At 53.7% G+C, this 18,761-nt stretch overlaps 6 protein-coding genes across 6 annotated transcripts; 2 read left to right on the top strand and 4 right to left on the bottom strand.

Moving 5' to 3' along the window:
- Window positions 1-607: 607 nt before the first annotated feature.
- On the top strand, window positions 608-2,593 carry srp72 (Signal recognition particle subunit SRP72; the record flags this gene model as incomplete). The annotated part of the gene is made up of 2 exons (XM_053196655.2): window positions 608-1,350; window positions 1,408-2,593. The coding sequence occupies 2 exons, from the start codon at window positions 608-610 to the stop codon at window positions 2,591-2,593; spliced, it is 1,929 nt and encodes a 642-aa protein (XP_053045810.2).
- A 658-nt stretch (window positions 2,594-3,251) lies between these two features.
- N0V96_010198 (uncharacterized protein) lies at window positions 3,252-6,994 on the bottom strand (the record flags this gene model as incomplete). Its single annotated transcript, XM_065758874.1, has 2 exons — window positions 3,252-6,843; window positions 6,990-6,994. The coding sequence occupies 2 exons, from the start codon at window positions 6,992-6,994 to the stop codon at window positions 3,252-3,254; spliced, it is 3,597 nt and encodes a 1,198-aa protein (XP_065612641.1).
- Window positions 6,995-10,441: 3,447 nt separating this feature from the next.
- Window positions 10,442-12,128, top strand: ECM14 (putative metallocarboxypeptidase ecm14; the record flags this gene model as incomplete). The annotated part of the gene is made up of 2 exons (XM_053196657.2): window positions 10,442-11,038; window positions 11,094-12,128. The coding sequence occupies 2 exons, from the start codon at window positions 10,442-10,444 to the stop codon at window positions 12,126-12,128; spliced, it is 1,632 nt and encodes a 543-aa protein (XP_053045812.1).
- Window positions 12,129-12,897: 769 nt separating this feature from the next.
- Window positions 12,898-13,241, bottom strand: N0V96_010196 (uncharacterized protein; the record flags this gene model as incomplete). Its single annotated transcript, XM_053196658.2, has 2 exons — window positions 12,898-13,102; window positions 13,207-13,241. The coding sequence occupies 2 exons, from the start codon at window positions 13,239-13,241 to the stop codon at window positions 12,898-12,900; spliced, it is 240 nt and encodes a 79-aa protein (XP_053045813.2).
- Window positions 13,242-14,348: 1,107 nt separating this feature from the next.
- N0V96_010195 (uncharacterized protein) lies at window positions 14,349-15,088 on the bottom strand (the record flags this gene model as incomplete). Its single annotated transcript, XM_065758873.1, has 2 exons — window positions 14,349-15,063; window positions 15,084-15,088. 2 exons carry the CDS (start codon window positions 15,086-15,088, stop codon window positions 14,349-14,351), a joined length of 720 nt encoding a protein of 239 aa, XP_065612640.1.
- Window positions 15,089-17,148: 2,060 nt separating this feature from the next.
- On the bottom strand, window positions 17,149-18,487 carry N0V96_010194 (uncharacterized protein; the record flags this gene model as incomplete). The annotated part of the gene is made up of 3 exons (XM_053196660.2): window positions 17,149-18,172; window positions 18,234-18,329; window positions 18,381-18,487. 3 exons carry the CDS (start codon window positions 18,485-18,487, stop codon window positions 17,149-17,151), a joined length of 1,227 nt encoding a protein of 408 aa, XP_053045815.2.
- Between the last annotated feature and the right edge of the window lie 274 nt (window positions 18,488-18,761).

Raw genomic sequence — 18,761 nt, 5'->3', positions numbered from 1 at the left:
GATGAAGGAAACTCTCGACTCTGGCCGCTTAAACCAGGAAGATCATACATAGATACACGAATCGGAAACGGCAAGGTTGTGTGACTTTGAATCTTGTGATACATTATTGATGATCTCAACCGACTAAGCCTCATTTTGATGTCGGGAAGGGTTCATACTACCCGCGCTGTTGGGAAAAATTCACACTTGGGAAAGTAAAATAAAAACAAAGTAAAGAAAGCCAGCAGCCTTCAGGGCACTCCGAACCCAAAAGTAGTCTCGAGTACCGCTACACGCAATCTGTATGGAGGACTACAAGTGGGACACCTGAGCTGACGGCGCTGGACGTCACTGGCTCTGCCCCACCATCCACATCGACGTCGATTCCCCATCCACCTCGAATGGGCCCAAGCGTGTCTTTAACTCGATATCGCCTTTCACATCGTGCTCACACGACGACGCCTAGAACGACGGCCGAACACCTCAACTCAATCGCTGGCTGTCGCCTGGAGTCTAACGCCATTAAGCTGTCGATCAAAACTACGGAGGAGCAGCAGAATATGCAGCACCGCCCCTACTAAATCATCACCACACATTCCTCGCTGCCGAAGTCGCCCCTCACCTCACGATGCCTTCAGATCCCGCCGCGAACCTTAGCGCCGTGCTGCGCGCAGCTTCCATCGAAGACCATGAGGAGGTCCTCAAGGCTGCCAATGCTTCTCTGAAAGCCTCCAAGACTGACATCGTTGCCCAACGTACCCGCGTTGTTGCCCTTCTCAAGCTCGACCGCTTCGACGACGCCCTCCGTGCGATTGCCGACGGCGGTGACAAACTCGAGGACGCTAGCCTTTTGGAAAAGGCCTATGCGCTTTACAAGACGGGAAAACTACAAGAGGCTCGCGAGGTCGTCAATTCCAAGACGCAGCGAAGCTTCCGCCACCTGGTTGCCCAGGTGGCTTACCGAGCCGAAGACTTCAAAGACGCGCTCGACGTCTACAGCAGCCTATTGGAGGATGAACAAGGAGAGGAGAGCGATCTCAAGATCAACCAGCTGGCGTCCGCCGCCCAGCTGGAATGGAAGGTTTCCAACAGCCTCGACGGAGACGACACGCCTATTCCCGCCGCCAAGGATGCCGACACCTTCGAGCTTGCATACAACATTGCCTGTGGTATGATTGCTCGCGGCAAGCTTTCCGAAGCTACGAAGCTGCTCCAGAAAGCACTGCGCCTCTGTGACGATTCCGAAGAGCTCTCCGAAGACGACAAGAAGGCCGAGATGACTCCCATCATGATCCAGCAGGTCTATGTCTACACTAGGTTAGGCAAGACAGAGGAAGCTCTCGCGATCCAGAAGCGACTATCCATTTCAGAGTAGGTTGACCCAAAAACTCTATCCAAAGGAGGTTTGCGCTGACTTAATTTACCCAGGGACTCTGATGCCGAGTCTCGACTGATTGCGCTGAACAACACCTCAGCTCTTGCTACCGAGGTAGCCAACCCATATCTGGCCCAGCGCAAGTTCGACACTGCAGCAGCCCTCAGCAAGCAGGCGAAGCTTTTCAAGTATCAAGAAAGCCAGTTGGGGCAGAACAAGTACATTCTTGGCCTGCAAGCTCAGAAGTTTCATGGTGTGTATGAAAAGTCGTCAAAGGCACTTGCAAAGGTTTCGCCAACAGTGTCCGTTGACACAAATGGCCTCTCGGCCATCAATGCCACAGCCTTTGCTTTGCGTCACTCCAAGGCGGTTGAAGTGAAAGAGGTTCTCCCTTTGATTGAGAAGCGCCCCACAGATGTCGGTCTGCTCCTCACCATAATACAGCTGTACCTCACAGCGAACAACCCCGGTGCTGCGTTGTCCGTCCTTGAGCGCTTCCTGCAGAACCTGGAGAAGCAGGGTCCATCAGAAGTGCGCTTCTCTCCCGGCCTTGTTGCCTTGACTGTCTCTCTCTATAGACAGCAGGGCCGCCATAGCAACATACGGTCAGAGCTAGCAAAGGCATCGTCCTTCTGGGAGAAGCACGATGGTCGCCACGTCGACTCCCTCCTCCGTGGCGCCGGTTCGGAGCTCCTCAAGTCATCTGAGCCTACGGACCTTGCAGCTGCTGGCGCTGCATTCGAGAAGCTTTGCCAGAAGCCCGCTGCGGACCCTATTGCCGCCGCTGGCCTTGTGGCATCCTTCGCCACATCAGACAGAGCAAAGGTGACACCTCACCTCGCTGGTCTGCCTCCCATTGACGACCTCCTCCGGGGGGTTGACGTCGACGAGCTTTTCAACAATGGCGTCGCCACCACTGCGCCGGCAGCCAGCCAGGCCAAGAAGCGCCGCCTCGATCAGCCCGCCGACGCAGGCAACAAGAAGAAGAGAAGAAGAAAGCTGCCCAAGGACTATGTGGAAGGCAAGAAGATGGATCCTGAGCGCTGGCTGCCCCTCCGCGACCGATCCTCGTACCGCCCTAAGGGCAAGAAGGGCAAGAAGAAGGCACAGGAGGCGACGCAAGGTGGCTTCGTTAAGGAGGAAGAGACGTTGGAGTTAGCCGGCGGCGCAGGATCTGTCAGAGTCGAAAAGGCGCCGACGACGTCGTCGAACAAGAAGAAGAAGAAGGGCAAGAAATGAGGAAAGGGTGCTATAGGACCCATGAGCCCCTCTATTAAGAATATTGCTGAAGGTCATGCTTATCCTACCATGGCTGCACGACCGAAATAAAAAGTTTCTTATTGATCCTTCTACCATCAAGAATCCATGAACATGACTTGAGTTAGAGAGATTACTGGCAATAAGGTATTGGGGCAGGGATCATGTTTGATTGTATATGCGCTCCACTCCTGCAATGTACCTCTCTCTGTGTACGGCCCCCAAATCGACTGTTACGATGCTGGCCTTACAGTACAGACTCCTCTCTCAGCCATCAGCCATCCACAGTACACGCATATTGCTCTGGACCGATCACATGTCGCCATTTTCTCGAACCACGGTTGTTGATAGTAGAAAGGAGTAATTTTGAATTACAGCCGAGGAGCCCTGCCGGCCCCTACTACCTGCGCATCCTTTTATGATGATGCTGTTTCTCCTATGGCCCCTTCCTGCTCACCCCTCTCTATCAAATCACTAGCTGCCCTTTTTCTCCCTCGCTGGTATCTTCCGTTTTCTCCTGACCCATCTCCAGATCCGCATCATCCGATGTCAACTAGGTCTACAATGTGTGCTTGGTATTTTCCAACATGAACAATCGCCTTTGAAAGTTTTGCCTCTCCCTTTCAATCATGAGACTTAACTAAGCCTTGACTGCCTGCACAGGCGGGCTAGGCAGTCGTTGCATCTCAGCACCCTTTTCATCTTCCTCCTCCTGATCCTCCATCTGGGGTTCCAAGGGCGTCGAAGGCTCAGACGGGGTTGCCAATGGAGTTGCTAGCGCAGCAGAGATGGGCTTTGGACTTATGATCAGTTGAGGGCTGGGTATGGGCCGTGGGCTGACGATTTGCGGACTGCTCACAGCCGCCTCGTTCTCTTCTTCGTCTCCGGACTCGTTCTCGATTGGAGGGAGCGGTGTCCTTCTTCCCTCGGAGAAACTGACTGCTGCCTCGCTCTCGCCATCGGATGGCACCGAAAGGTGTCCGCCAAAAGCGGGTGCTTTCGATGCGTGTGCTGAAGAGTACTTGCGATGAAGTTCACGGAAACTCCTGGCCGTGGCCGTGCTGGCGCTGGCGGCTGATTCTCTTCTTTCTGTCGGTTCCAGCGACTCATTCAAAGCGTCGTGGTAGTCTTCTGCAACGCTGATGGGAGATGCGGGCTCGTCTTGCTTTCGTTGCTTCATGCGCTCCTCCGGGGTAAGTTGTTGTAGTTCGGAACCGAAATTGATAACCGACGCCTTCTTTCCATGTACCACAAAACTGCCGGAGCCCCTGGCGAGCACGTCCTCACGGCTCGTGTCATCTGCGCCGCTGCCTGAGATGATTTCCTTGCCCTTTCTGCTGCGGTGGTGTGAAAGATGGCCAGCACTTTCTCTGAGTGTGCGTTGGAGGCTTCGCCGGATCTTGGTCTTGTCTTGTTTATCGATGGAGCCAGGCGTATCTCGCGACTCCGAGGCATCTCCTGGTTCGGAAAAAGACCCTGTTCGCTTCCGTTCCGGAGGCACTCGCCCCCGAGAACCCGACTCAAGCAGACCGGCTTGCTGTAGTAGCGCCCGTTCATTTGCATCGACGTCGTCATGTCGGTCATTGTCTGCAGACTGTTCGACGGCTTTGCCTCTCTTCTGCGTTGAATGCTGTTGCGGGCTGTAGAAAGTCGGCTCGCCAGATGATTGGCTGGAGCTGGAACCAGGTCTCTGAGGCTGGACACGCTCTGCCGACTTGGAAACCTTCGAGTCCCATGAGTTTTGATGCTTGTGTGGGCTGAAAGTAGCACTGGTAGGCGGGGTTTGATAAGCTTCAGTGACGGGGGAGTCGGGCTCTGCTTGCGGAGTTTTCGAAGGCTGGATCGTTGAGACTGCAGCAGATGATCGCCTGCGCCTGCGTGCCACACTGTTTGCCGACACGGCGTCGAGAATAGAGGGCCTTTCTTTGGGAGAGGGTGATGTCTCACGAGGCTCTCGGCCGTTTTGAGTTGTGGTAGGAGTTAGACCCCGAAGACTCTGCTCCTCAGCTAGATCCTTCAACAGAACATCCCGATGACACATTGATTTCCACATGTCCATGCGAGTCCACTTGATCTTGACATCCATGTGAGCTGCAGCTGACAAGATCTGATCTCTGGTCTTGCCTTGGATAGGCGATAGGATCTGAAGGTGCCGGGCGTTCCTCAAATGTCCTTCTAATTCTTGCTCCTTGAGAGCAATTTCTTCATCAGCTTTGGCGACTGCGTCCATCATAGTTTGCCGTCGTTGCGCTTGAATGGACTCGGCCTCTTTGTGGTCAATCTTGCCTCTAACAATGCTTACATCGCCTGTTGGAGTCTGGATGACCTGAGCAGAGGCCGAACTGCCGAGTCTCCTGATGCCGCGCCGACTTTGGCCCTCGTAATTGCCTCCCACAACGCCCCTCATGCGAACGCCTGACGTCGTGAAAGCCGCCGCATAGTTCAGCTTGGCTAGCCAGTCATTCATCTCTTCTTCGTTATCGGCTAGGAGAACCTCCTCCACATAACCGCTGGGCTGAGAATATTTGAAGGCGTTCTTATGCTTCTTATAGGTGGAATCGACGAGCGCAACAGCTTCCTTAGTCGGCAAATACCCGTCTGGTTTGAATTCCGGAAGAGGTGGTTTGAAGGTAATTGGCTCGCCGTCGAAACCCTGCTTGACGTGAGACTCGTACTGGTGCATTAGGTTTTTAATCCAAGTGGTGTTGCGAAAAAAGTAGAGTTGAGCGCCTGTGAGAATGGCTCCCCATTCCTGCCACGGTGACCTCGTCTTCTTCTTCTTCACATCTTTGCGCCACAGAAGCCCGACCTTGGTGATCTTGATGTCGACAACACCCTGTGCCGCCTCGGCTGGGTTGCTGGAGCCCTTGTCATCGCGAAAAGCATCAGGCCGAGATCTGGCTGACACGATCTGCAATACTCCGGTTCTGAAGAATGTTCTCTGAAGCTCCTTTACGTTAAGATCTTTTGCCGTTCCTAAGTAGTTGTAATGGTCTTCGAGTTCCATTACGTCTTTGAGACTCGGTCGCAAGATATCCAGCTTGCCGTCTATTATAAGTGTGTAAGGATCAAGAGGCTCCCGGTTCGACCTCTTCGCCGTAGTTTCCGGTGTGCCTCCTGGGAAAATCGTCTTCCGCTTGGCCCTGTTTGCCAAAAGTCGATCGCTGTTGAGGTCTAGATCATCCTCGACATGAATGAAAGGGGTATACGTAATGTTGTCGTAAAAGCAGCTCAAGACCGAGTCTGAAACACCCTCCCCTTTGGTATTCTTCAAGTAATCGGGTTGCTGCATCTTGTGCTTGTTGTTCTTATTGAAGACATCAGTGTGTAAAATAAGTAGTGAGAATGCGACGAAGTACGCCTGATCTGGAGAGGCATAGATGCCAGGGTTGCATTCGTGGTAACGGTTCGCAAAAGCCTGTAGACACCGGTCTATTTGTTGCGTCTCCTTTGGTAATTCGGCCTCCATGAGCAGCTTTCGGATAGCCATATCCATTGGGTACTCAAAGAAGCTGAAGCGGCGCATGTAGCTCCGTAAGACTGCTATTGAGAATGGATCACTTCCCTTAGACAACGCACTGGCAATTACTCCGCGACTCAATATCTCCTCTATTCGAGCGAGGTACTTGACGGGCGTCTCATCCTCAAGCCTCTCGGGTAGATGAATCGCTTCCCGGGCAATCTGTAACGAGTTGTTCTTCGAAGTGTTGGATCCAGGCGTTGCTGGTGTCAAGCTGCCTTGTCGACCCTGGCCAAGGTCAGAGTTTTGGCGTAGTCGGTTCAGCCCGAACAGGTCACCGAAGCTTTTACGCCCAACCGATGTCGATGCCCGGCCATTTCCAGGGTCAAGATGGCCATCCGTGGAATCTCTTCCTAGAGAGCTCATGGTTGAGGATCTGCCACGGCGCTGTAAGCGGGCACGTGTAGGAGATGACTGTCCCGAATTTGTCGATCCTGGTCTGAACAGAGCAGTAGCGGGTGAAGCATTGGGCTTCGCAGACTGCTCACGCGCAGAGGACGCCACGGAGTTGGCACGTGTGCTGTGACTCGAATGAGGCCGCGAGCCTTGTTGTTGTTGTTGAGGACGAGGGGTTCCCTCCCTAGATGTAGAAGTAGCTGCCGGCTGCGGACCGCCGAGAGACGAAGACGATGTGGCGGGGTTGTCAGTCGAAGGCTTGCCCTTTTGTGGTAAATGAGACAAGTCGAACATTGGCGCTGCAGCCTTAGGTTTCCTTCGGGGTAGGCGAAAGAAGCTGGAGCTTGAGGGTACGGGAGGCGAATTGCCTATGGTGTTTGTAGCATATAAGTGTTCTCCTGAGCTAGCGTCGGAGCGCGACGATTCGGAGGCTCGATTATTGGGAAGAGAAAGGTTGGGAACGTCATGATGCTCTCCATTCGTCGGCGATCTCGAAGATGCCGGGCGGCCAGGTTCTTCAAAAGTCACGAGAGTCGGCCGATTTCTCGATGCCATGTCTTCTAATCCGGTCTTTCTTCTCGTTGACTTCCACGTCACCGCCCTTCCGCCTCCATCCTCGCTATGTCTTGGCAATTCGCCTGAGCGTCGAAAGCGGTCCGCGAGTCGCATGCGCGATTGTTTCTTCTGGGGAACCTGGAGGTCGGCGGTGGGAGCTGTCGTGATAATCTCAGGGGCTAGTGTAGCTGGTTAGCAGAGTGATCGTAGGAAGACCCGGTCCTTGGCTTCGCGAGAGCCGTTTGGAGGAGTGGCTAGTAGAAACATACGGCGAGGTACAGGAGGGGGCTTTTCGGCCTGTTGTTTAGCCCTGACCGACAATTGCGAGTCGGATGCATTGCGAAACCTCAATATGGAGAAACGACGGTGCTTTGGTGTCTCTTCCTGAATAGGAGGGGTATCTGGTCGCGCATCTGGGTCATTGGGATTTGGTGGGTTGAGAGCGCCATCATCGTCGTCGGATGGCCTAGGTAAGGCCAAAGATGTAGACGGAGGTTCTTGTATCGAAATGGACACAGAGGGTCGCGGTTGTTCCCCTTGAGGTTCCTGGTCCTGTTCCTGCTTCTGCTCCTGCTCCAGCTGCGAGGGGGGCGGCGGTGGCGGCGATAATGGCAATTTGAGTTCGGGGATCGGACTGGGCTGTTCGCTGAGTTGTTGCTTCTTGTGTTGTTGTGATTGGGGTCGAGAGAGTGACTGCTGCGGCGGCGGGGGCGGCAGCTGGTCTGTCTGTTGGTGGTGGGATTGAGGTCGCTGGGGAGGGAAATGTTGAGGGAGCGGTGGTAGCTGAGGCGCAGTCTCGGTCTCAAGAATGGTATGGCGCCTCATATCGGTCTCGCTGACCATGTTGCCGCGACGGCGTAGGAAAGGCATGACGGCGATGGGTCATGGTTTGCCAGGGATATATCGTCAGAAGTGGGAGGATGACGACCGCGGTCGAGGTCACGTCTGGGTGGTGCGGTGGGATGCCGTACGATCCGGACGTTAAACCATCAGCACAAGGTGGAATTGTTGAGTACGGAGGCGGAAGACATTGGCAAGTCTAGCGGATGGAGGATGCGCGGTGGAAGTTGAACACAAAGGAGGAGAATTGGACGGTAGGGAGCCCGAGTAAGCAGTGTCAAGGTGAGGTCAGGTTTGGTAAGGCCAGGCGAGACGGGGCGAGGTGAGTTAAGGTGAGGTGAGGCAAGGGTGTTGTTTATGTTAGGCTAAGCGCATTGCAACGCAAGAGACAGGATGACCGGGTTTGGGGGTAGGGGTCCTTAGGTTGGCGGCTGGATATGGTAGGTGTAGGTAATTATCCGTAGGCTGGGCCTCTGCTGGCGTTGGCGTACCTAGCCGCGTAAGGTGAGGCAAGGTACCTCTTCGTACCTTTAGGGGAAGGAGGACGAAGGGAGGAGGGAGACCGAGGACTGTGAACAGCTGGATGTGGGGGGGGATAGAGAGCGAGGAAAGACGTGGAGAAGTGTTTTGGAGATATGACTCCAAGGCGAGGGAATCTAAGTGAGGCACCAGAAGTCGAAAGTAAGGCAAAGAAAGAAACGTCGTATAAGATAGGTACAGTTAAGGCTGGATGCAAGAAGAAGGAGGTTTGATGTGGAAGGGAAAAAAAAGATCAACAGGGAAAAAGTACACATACGACCCAATTGGCATTGGCGTTTGCCTGCGCTGTCGTGGGCGGGCAGGTAGCGGCGTCCCAGTCTCATACCTAGGCAAGGTACCGAGAGAAAGGGGGGCTGCTGGAAGAAGAAGGGTTAAAGGAGCCATGAGGCGACAGACAACAGATAGCAGAGACACTCAATACTTGAAGGTAGTCACACATGGCACCTTATTAGGTACTCATCACTTCAGTACTCGTACAAAAGGACACGACTTTGATGCAAGGTCATGCTGCATCACGGGCATGCGACGGACAGCGGCGAGAGTTAGGAAGCTACGGATAGAGAGGGAGAAGCACTGGGTTATGTAGACTACCTATTCAGAATACGCTATCCGTACTCCGTACTTTAGCAGAGTCTGGGACTAATAATATCCTGGGACTGATGCAGTCGAGCCGCAGCAAACTGGGAGTGGGCCAGTTCCAGGCTGAGGTGGCACGCATTTTTTGCACACGTACCCAGCATCCGGGGGCTGGGCTGAGGTTCTTAGCCTCCAGGTAAGTAACGTGGTAGAGATCCTAGGACGGGGCTTAGGTAACTTGGGCAATATGTTAGTTTTCTTGTGTTATTACCATTCGTATCTACTAATTCCTCAGATAATGTCCTAGTTCAGGATACAGGATACGTTGGCTTGTGTGTCTTACACCGAACTAAGGTCACCGTGGGCAGGAATACCTGCACTGCATATTGGACGACGAGTGACGAATCCGTGGACAGCTAGGCATGGGAGAATGAGAAAGCGACGGAGAGAAGTAAGGTGCCTAGGCAACGCAGAGAAAGGAGGACAAGCAGGGCCATGCCTGGCGATCCTTCAACTGCCAATTTGGTGAGCAAAGGGCCATGTTGAGATGAAGCACCAGGGCAGACGCGACCAGTCTGAAATGAAGAATACGCTGGCCGGGCTGCGGTCCGGGCACCACATGAAGCCCACCTTGCTGCTCAGTGCTCAGTGGAAGACTCTCTCGCCAGGACTCAGGTGCAACTTGCAAGGGGCCTAAATACCTAAGGTATCGAACTCGTTAGGTAAGCTAAGGGATGAGGTTCAGGGACAGTCCAACCTCTGAACTTTTGCACCTTTGATTGACCCGACGGGAGTGCCGGTCCAGCTAAGAGGTACCTTCCATTACATAAGCACCCGATGTCTCAAAAAAATAAAAAAATACAAGCACCAATTGCACTGTTCTCGTACCTCGACTGTTGCCTCTTCCCAGCGTTGCTCACATCCCTCAAATACTGGAACACATTGGGTTGTGATGAAACCTGTGCGAGTTCGCGGCAATAGTCAGATCTGCATTGCTGGAAGATATCACATGTTGGCTAGCAAACATCAGCATTGCTCCCTCGTCCCTGAGAGGGAATGACATGTACAGTGATCCCGTCACCGACAAGGATCGTGTTGCGACGGCCAAATCCAGTTACCCAACCTACAAGTAAGCGGCTGCCTGAGCCTGCTCCCTGCCGACTCCAAGGTGAGGCAAGGTCAGCCGTGCTGTTGCATTCTTATCGCTCGCTCACTTGCATTTTCCTGAACTTCGCTCCATCCTCCGGGTCCCCGAGAGTGTCGCGATTCTATCGCTACAACACCCCCATCATCGCCATTGACACTCGGTCGCATCGCCCACATCCATCACTCCCTGACGTCGGGCTGAATTGACGTCAGTAATCTTCGACACCCGCCCATCACAATTAGCCTTGCTCGTCGCCATGCGGCCTCACGTCGTCTTGTCTTCGCTGGCCAGCGTCGCCGTTCTAGTCCCCGCCGCCTCCGCTGCACGTTTCGACGCATACCCCGAATACCGCCACGACGCCTCCACTACTGCCGTACGAGCCAAGTCTGACCTCTTCCCTTTTCTGAAAAGACTTCGGAATGGCGTCGTTGAATTCGTCTTCGGCCCTCATCCTGCCAAAGCTAGCCACCTGACATCCCACGTCCGAACAAGCCTGCGAGACGATCATATCAATGAAGTCGTCTTACGCTTCAATCTCACCACCGCGGAAGAAGAGACTGCCTTTGCCGCTGCCGCCGCCCGGACCTTTTTAGATATTTGGGCCTTCAACCACGAATTTGTCGATGTTCGGATTCGTCAAGATAATGTTCGATCGCTGCTCGGGCTTCTGCCCGACTCTCTGAAATCAGCTTACTCGACGTTGATATCAGATGTAGCAGCCGCTGTCTACGACACATATCCAGCCGTCGATGTCCCGGCCCAGACTTACCGCATCCCCAATGGTCGCGCAAACCTCGAGAACGCGCAAAGCGGGAACGAGAACTACTTTTTCCAGGATTACCAGAGGCTTGATGTATGTGACCTCCCATCCGTGCAAGTATCGCGGAGTTCGAGCTAATGCGTTCTAGACAATCGTTCAATGGATGCGCTTAACCGAGGCTATGTTCCCAGCCATCACCGAAGTTATAACTATTGGGCAATCCTCTGAACAACGAGATATTCTTGGTCTCAAGGTCGGCATGAAGACCCGGGCACCAGGTAGCGAAAAGCGGAAGACTGTCGTTGTTGCGGGAGGAATGCATGCAAGAGAGTGGATTTCCACGACAACTACCAACTATGTCGCTTGGTCCTTTATTACGGCCTTCGGCAGAGAGCCCATGATCACCAAGCTGCTGGAGCACTTCGATTTCGTCTTCATCCCGGCAGTAAATCCCGACGGCATCGAGTACACCTGGACCACAGACCGACTGTGGCGCAAGTCCCGGCAGGAGACGGGCATGTCTTGGTGCCACGGTTTCGACCTCGACCACGCCTTTGGCTATGAATGGGGCGACTACTCCGAAAACGACCCTTGCTCTGAGAGCTATGGCGGTAAACAGCCATGGCAGGCGGCCGAAGCCCGAGCTGTGGCAATCTGGGCGAGAAATGCGTCCTTGGAGGATACCGAATTTATTGGTCTCATTGACCTCCACTCCTATTCTCAACAGGTACTATTTCCCTTCGCATACTCCTGCGACGTGGACCCACCCAATGTCGAGAACCTCGAAGAGCTCGCCGCTGGGCTTGCCAAGGCCATCCGTCTGTCTAACGGAGAGCTGTACTCGGTCACATCGGCGTGCGAAGGAGCCGTCGCAGGACGAGGCTCTGCACCAGGCGCTAAGCGTCTCGAGACAGGCGGTGGCTCGGCCATTGACTGGTTCTACCATGAATTGCACGCGCATTACAGTTACCAGATCAAGTTGAGGGATACTGGCAGCTACGGCTTCCTTCTCCCTAGGGAAAACATCATTCCCGTCGGCGAAGAAATATTCAGCGCGATGAAGTACTTCGGAGACTACCTCCTTGGCAACAACGGAATCGAAAAGTCCGTAGGAGTCTCGGCACCAACATCCGACGAACCGGATCGCAGTTTGGAGCTTCGACGACTCAGGAAGCGCAAATAGTTAGGCAGTCCAAAGGATGGACTTTGAGTCTTGATTATCCAGCTTCATCTGTCCAGTGGCTCTTGTTGGGAGAAGCAAGCCGAAGACCAGCGAGAGAACAAGAAAAGTCGGTGGCGAGGTGTAGCAACCAGGGCGTACGACACGGAGTTATGGCGATGGTAGGAATTTGTTCAGGTATAATAGTCACGGTTGTACGCAGCGGTTATTCAAGCAATGGGTCGGTTCACTGGGACATTATTGTGGGACATGATGGTCGTCTATTCCCAACATTCTTTGTATGATTTTACAGCGACTAGTCAAGCAAGAGATTGGATCGTATTCCACAAATAGCGTACCGGGGTGCGAAGTCTCCTTTACCAATTCATAATCATGGCGAGAGCGGTGTAGGTGGAAGTGAACTTGAGGGCGGTGTCGAAGAGGAAGGAACCAATGGAGCCACTGCGCATTCACATAGGAGTTAGCTAAGGAGTTTCCGGGCGGGAAAGTAAATCTCAAGAAGAACAAGAAGCGGAGAGGAGAGGTCTTGGGGCAAAAACAAACGCACCGAGTCCTGCCTTTGGGCCCAGCGCCGCTGGTGTAGCCAAAGGCGTAGAGAATACGGGACAGGGTCCAGCCGGCGCCGAGGACGGCGCTGGCGACGGGGAAGCGCAGGCCGGAGATGAGGAGGGCGCCGAGGAAGGAGGGCTGGTTCTCGGTGAAGTTTGCGTGGGCGCGTTGTGCTGTGACATGATCAACGTTAGTGATTCTGGCTTCTCTTATGTTGTCTGCCTCAGTAGGACGGGAGCAGAGGGGCAGAAGGGCAGGAGCAAACCGTACCGCAGTTGAACTGGTATGCCTTGGGGTCCTTGTCGGCCTGCTCGTTGGAGGCGTAGGGGGCCGGGTAGACGAGGCCGCTGGCCTTGCGGTACTTGCTCGTCAGGAGGACGTGGGTGGTGTTGATGAAGAAGGTTGAGGCGGCGACAAGGAGGACGTAGCTGTCGGGGAGGGAATTGGTTAGCTACCCTGAGCTTCAAAGGTATCTGGTTCTGTCTGCGGAGGGGAAAGATAGAGAGAGGGGGGAAGAGCTTGCGATACGTACCCGTACTCGTCGGGGACCTGGAGAGTGAGAGGCATGATGGCGATTGGGCGATTGAAGGGAGAGGTGATTAGAACAAGCTTGCTAGATTACTGATCTAGGTGTTCGTGCAATTGATCAAAGTAAGGTTTGGCGGGATGCGACTTGGTTGTGTGTATAGAATTGACAGGCAAACGGCAACGCAATGACCATAGTCTTTATATTTGCTAGTCTGCGACCTAAAGCTACGTAATGAACGTGTCCTTGCCTGGGGGGTCGTATCCGTACAGCTCGAGACGCCAGACGTTTTGGTCCGGGCTTTCTCTCTCCATGTCCAGATCCAAAAGAACCAAGGTGGTCTCCGCTCCGCTCTCTATCCCGGGCTACATGTTCGTACCCTGAGCTGCCTTGCGTTCTTGGGCAGACCATCGTGCCGTGGCACCGAACCTGCCCTGTACTTTTCTGTAGGCGGATACAAATGCGTACACCTCGTGGTTGGGCGTGGGCTTTGGAAGATGAAAGAAGAGGACTGTCGGGGCATCTCAGGGGTGCAGGACGGCCACATTTTGAGCCCGATGGCCGATGATGGCTGAGATTGACCAATCACTGTCTGTCCGGCGAACTATGAGCGGGGCCGTTTTGACGTCCTGTTGTGCGGACTTTGAGGCGGACTTTGGACTTATCTTAGTAATTGCCTGCTCGTGGAAGAGAGCGCATGAGATTCCTCCGCAGCATACGAAAGTATTGTGCTGCCTTGAGATTTCAACGACAAACGTGTGAAAAGGGAAGTGAGGTTATTCCCATAATGATATTGCCTGACATTTAACCTTGCGCTGTTGTCCAGACACAAGTTACTTATAAGTGATTAAGGTTGGCAACGTTTCGGGACTTTTGCGCGTTTGGCAGCTCTTCTCTCCCAATAAGATGCTGACGGGGAGTTAGCACGCCATTTTAGTACCGGCTTCGCCATGTGATCTGCCCCTAGGATCTCTAGGGTCGATGATATGTATCCGTACCCGGGTCTTTTACCACGAGCTCGCCAAGGACTCGGGAGGCAGACCATCTGCAGCCACTTCCGAAGGCGCCGGTGACGGTAGGTTGAGGTTCCAGAGTACCGGGTCGACCGGTGCTGGGTTCATGTAGTATTTGTTAGGTTCTGTAACGATTCAGCCGGTGCACCTGTCCTCGGGAGGAACCCAGTCGAGGCCCAGGCCCTGGAATACCCTCCTCTCGGCTGTCAACATGTCCGGGGCTCGCCCGAGATCGCTGCTCTCTAGGTCGACCCAGCTGCCGTCGAGCCGGCTCCGGATTCCACTACTGTCAAACTTGTAGCTCTTCTGCTTCTTGCAGTACCGGCGCAGGTCTCGTTGAAACGTCGTCTCTCCGCTCCAGCCCAGGACAGCGCATCCGGCCGTCTTCCAAGGACTGATAATAATGTCAACGCGCCGATGCATCCTCTCTTGCGGTCCTTTCCCACTTGTCTCCGGTTCCTGCCAAACCACAAGGGCCTTGTCCAGTGAATCGAAGCCGCTTCCCCTGAACTCATTACCCTTCCAGCTGACAGGCTGCTGGTCCCGCTCGCTATTGTGTTTACTCAACACGAGCGTATGCGTTATATGACTGGTCTTTTCCAGACTCATGACCAATTTGTCGACAAAGTTCAAAGTGACAGACTCGTCCGGGTGGCTCATCACCACGTCGACGTCCCCACTACCTTGTTTGCCACGCCGGTAGCCGCCAACAATGACAAGCTGAAAGTCCGAGTGGATACTGCGGGCGTGAGTTAGGATCGTGTCGGCGATAGACTCAACTTCAGTTCGAGGTATCTTAAGCTTGAACTCGTCGTAGTACTTGACGCCGATCTGCTGCACGCGACTTAGACTTGCCCAGCCATGTTCGACAACATCGTCCAAGTCTCGCCACCCTGTAATTGCTGGTCAACAGCACGTTCTGGCCCAGAAAGGCAGTAGCACAAACCTCTGCTATAGAAATCACGAGCCGTAGCATCACCAACTCCCCAAATATCGTAAAATGTTTGTATGACGGCGAACTTGGTGTCCGACTGTGCCTCGTCCGCCTCAGGAAGCCTGCCGGTTTCCTTCCACTCGTGCCACAGCTCCGCGATCTTAGCGCCGCAGCCAGGTAGTCTCGCAACTTCTATATGGGACGTCAACATATGCCAGGCATTGATCGACGTCCCTCCCAGCAATCGTAGGCTCACCTTGCGGGCTGGCTATTGGGTGAGGATATGCCGATATCGTAGCTATCGAGGTTGAATACGCTCTCACTCCTATTTGATCGCCCCCTAGTTTCCGTATGGTTCTGATTGTCTTGAGCCCATCGATAAATGCAGAATTCGGAGGATCAACTGGCGTAGATCTTTGGCAAGCATATGTCGTTCTGAGGTACTGAGGAACAGGTGGCAGCTTCAGTGTTGAGGCGTTTTCTGATGTTGTCTGTCTGATCAACGAAGGCACTGATCGGTGCATCCCGGTAGGAGAATGCGCCTTCTTCTTCTGCGGTAAAAGACTGCCTTGTGCTTGAGATGAACCGTCAGCAGCAGCGCGGGACAGTATGTCACTTCCCCTAATAGTGACAGGCGCGCGGTCTTCATCCTGCTTAATGCCCACATAGAGAACATAGTCATGAAGCGGAAGAACCCTGCCCTGCGCAAACGAGTCTTGGAGCCACGCCAACTTCACGACTTTGACAATGTTCGCATCGCCGGCGAACTCATCTGGAGCTGACGATGTTCCAGCGAGCTGCGACGTGCCTGATCCAAACCTCTGACCATCTTCCATGTACACTGTAGAGTCGCTGTCACTTCCAGAAGATGCCCTTTTGCGCTTCCGAGGCGTGACGAGATGCGCATCTGCGGCAGTTGCTACATCTACCGGATCTGTCTGTACCTTCTTTCGCCTGAGTTCGAAAAGCGCTCTTTCTCGTCTGAAGATGTTCCCGACGATGATCTCGGCCTCGCGGATGTCGTATGTCAGACTTGGAATTCTTCCCTCGAGCTCATGTAGTTGATCCGCCTCTAGGTGAGTGGGAAGGAGATAGATCGCGGGAAAGTCGAGATCCGCCATGGCCCCTGGTCCGAGTTGGCGCGTGGGTCGCTGCAAAGGACGAGTCTGGTGATGCGAGGAGGCCGGTCTTTTGTATGGTCATGAGTGACATGAATGCATTATAAGTTGTTCAGTGGTTGTTATTCGTGCGATGTTGAAGTTGGTAGCAGAGTGTGGATGAGATTACTTGCCCACTCTCCGTGGCTGCTTTCCTACCGAACAGGCTGGTGGGTTTGCTCTGCACTTTCAATGCGACTGAAGCTTGTCGCGGGGTTGATGTGGAGGGAAGAGGAAGTGCCTTACGGACGGTGCGCGCTGTCGGCGATTCGTTCAACTCAACGCGCTGACATCATCGTCCCTGTACCATATGATTTAGCACACATCACGTACTTCTGCCACCATATGTCTCCTCAAATACATTTCGAATTGGTCTTTCTGGCCCAAGGAATTTTCTGGCCCAAGGAAGAACGCCCCGCTCGAATTGGATTCTCAGACCCTCTATTGCTTTATTGGGATCAGCCTGGAATAGGCAGGATACATCTACCTTAGGCTAGATATATCTACCTTATTCGGTATCCTCACCTTTGTTATTCGAGATATATTTAGTAGGGCACTTCTGCCCGCCTACCCATAGAAGGAATCAAGCTTGTAGCTTCTTCCATTTCTTCTGTTCGTGCTCCACTTCCTAGGCACTCTATGTATCTCCCGTTTGTGTGTCCTATTCTTACAACAACGGGATGCTTCCGTGGGCCTGAGAGAAGGGAACTTGGGATGCAAGGGGCGACGGGCAATACCGCCAACCTCCGTCAAATCCTCAGCCACTCCTCCGTCATGATGCGGAGTCTCTTCAAGCCATTCCTTCATCAAGACACTCTGATGCTTTGATGTCTTCCTCGCACCCTTAGACATCCTCAAACTCCATGTCTTCGTCGCTCTCGCCGTCATCCCCGTCCGCTGGCGCTTCCACCTTGACCTTCTTTACTGCTCTTCCTTCTGACTCTGGCGAGGGCTCAGCTTTGATAGCTGGTGCCGGGGTTGCGATGCTCGGCGTGACATCTTCGAAGGCGTCTTCATCCTCATCGTCGTCGTCATCTTCCTCTTCCTCCATTGCCCGCGCTGCCTCAGCCTCTTGCTCGGCCTTGAGTCGGGCGAAGTAGTCATCCAGCTCTGCATGTTCTGGGTTGTCTGCCGACTTTGACAAAGCCCCCTTGTCGTCCACCTCCTCAACCTTGGTGGCGGGCATTGGGTTGGCCTCGGCAGAGAAGGACTCGCCCGTGACCGTACTGTTAGACATCCACGAAGGAAGTGCATTTTGCTGTGCGACCTTTTCCTTGCGGGCCTTCTCCGCTGCCTTCTCAGCCTCTGAAGGTCCGTCCGCCGTTGAGATGCTGACTGACATAGACTTGGGCCCAACATTATCGAGACCCTTGACTGATGTTGGCTGCAAGGATGAAACGGGGATGGTGGTTACGCTCTGGTAACTGGCGTCGCGGACAACTGGCAATGCTTTACTAATCGCAATATCAAAGGTGTTGTCCGGAACAATCATCTCGTCTATGCGCGGCAACAGTTCGGTGATGAACTTGAACTGGTTATTTAGTCGTGTCGACTGCTCGTGGCCTGTGGAGTTGCGCTCGAGATCGTGCGTAAGCGGGCCATTGCACCGGTGACAGACAAAGCCAGTAGGGCCAACGTTGTCTAGCACCTCCATTTGCGTCCATTCTGATTTACATCGTCCGCAGAAGTATTCCTTGCGTTCGCTGGCCGGCACCGTGGTGCCTTGGATTTGCTTGTCGACTGTGTACACACGCCATTTGATGGCGTCAATCGTTTGGCGGTAGTCAATGTAGTAGTAGGTTCGGTTGACAGGACGTGGCTTCGCCTCGGGATTCTTGGGATCTTCTCGATATTCCAGTCTCGTGTACCTAGGTAGTCGTCGTTGTCAATCTCTGAAATCGCAGGAGGGAGCTCAGGCGCAAGGCTTACACAGCTAGAAACCGGTCTTCTCTAAGCTTTCCACACGCCTTGTGGAGATCCTTTGTGTTCGTTGCCATCAGATACGCCAAGTCGTCGTCTCGGAGGCTGTCAAAAGTAAGCAAATATTGTGCTGTAAAGCAGGAGTGGCAGACGCACGCAGAGTGAATGATCAAGGCATCAATGATCAAAATGAATCGCGTTTCGTAGAAGGCGCGCATGACAGACTTGACGAGAGTCTTCGCGAGATCCAAAGGCTGAGCCATGGTTTCGACCGAATATCCAATATCGCAGGGAAATACCGATTAATGATGCTTGTTTTGAGGTGTAGTGAGGCCGAGAGAACGTTTGCTTGGCGAGCTTAGGAAGTGAAGTCCATGGCAGGGTAGGCTTTCAGCAGCAGCGGCTTGCACTTGCGCATGCGCTTGCCACCAGCAGGAGGAGGCCTGTATTGACTGCGATTCGATCGAAGGCAGAAGTTTTCGAAGTGGTCAGCCTAAGGACATTGTCTTGCGAAAAGCAGAGGTGGGATTGCGCCGT

The sequence above is a fragment of the Colletotrichum fioriniae genome (assembly GCF_027942845.1).
Source record: "Colletotrichum fioriniae strain IMI 355084 chromosome Unknown scaffold_13, whole genome shotgun sequence".
NCBI lineage: Eukaryota > Fungi > Ascomycota > Sordariomycetes > Glomerellales > Glomerellaceae > Colletotrichum > Colletotrichum fioriniae.
The sequence above is the reverse complement of the archived record's forward strand: the minus strand, read 5'-3'. Positions and strand labels throughout refer to the sequence as shown.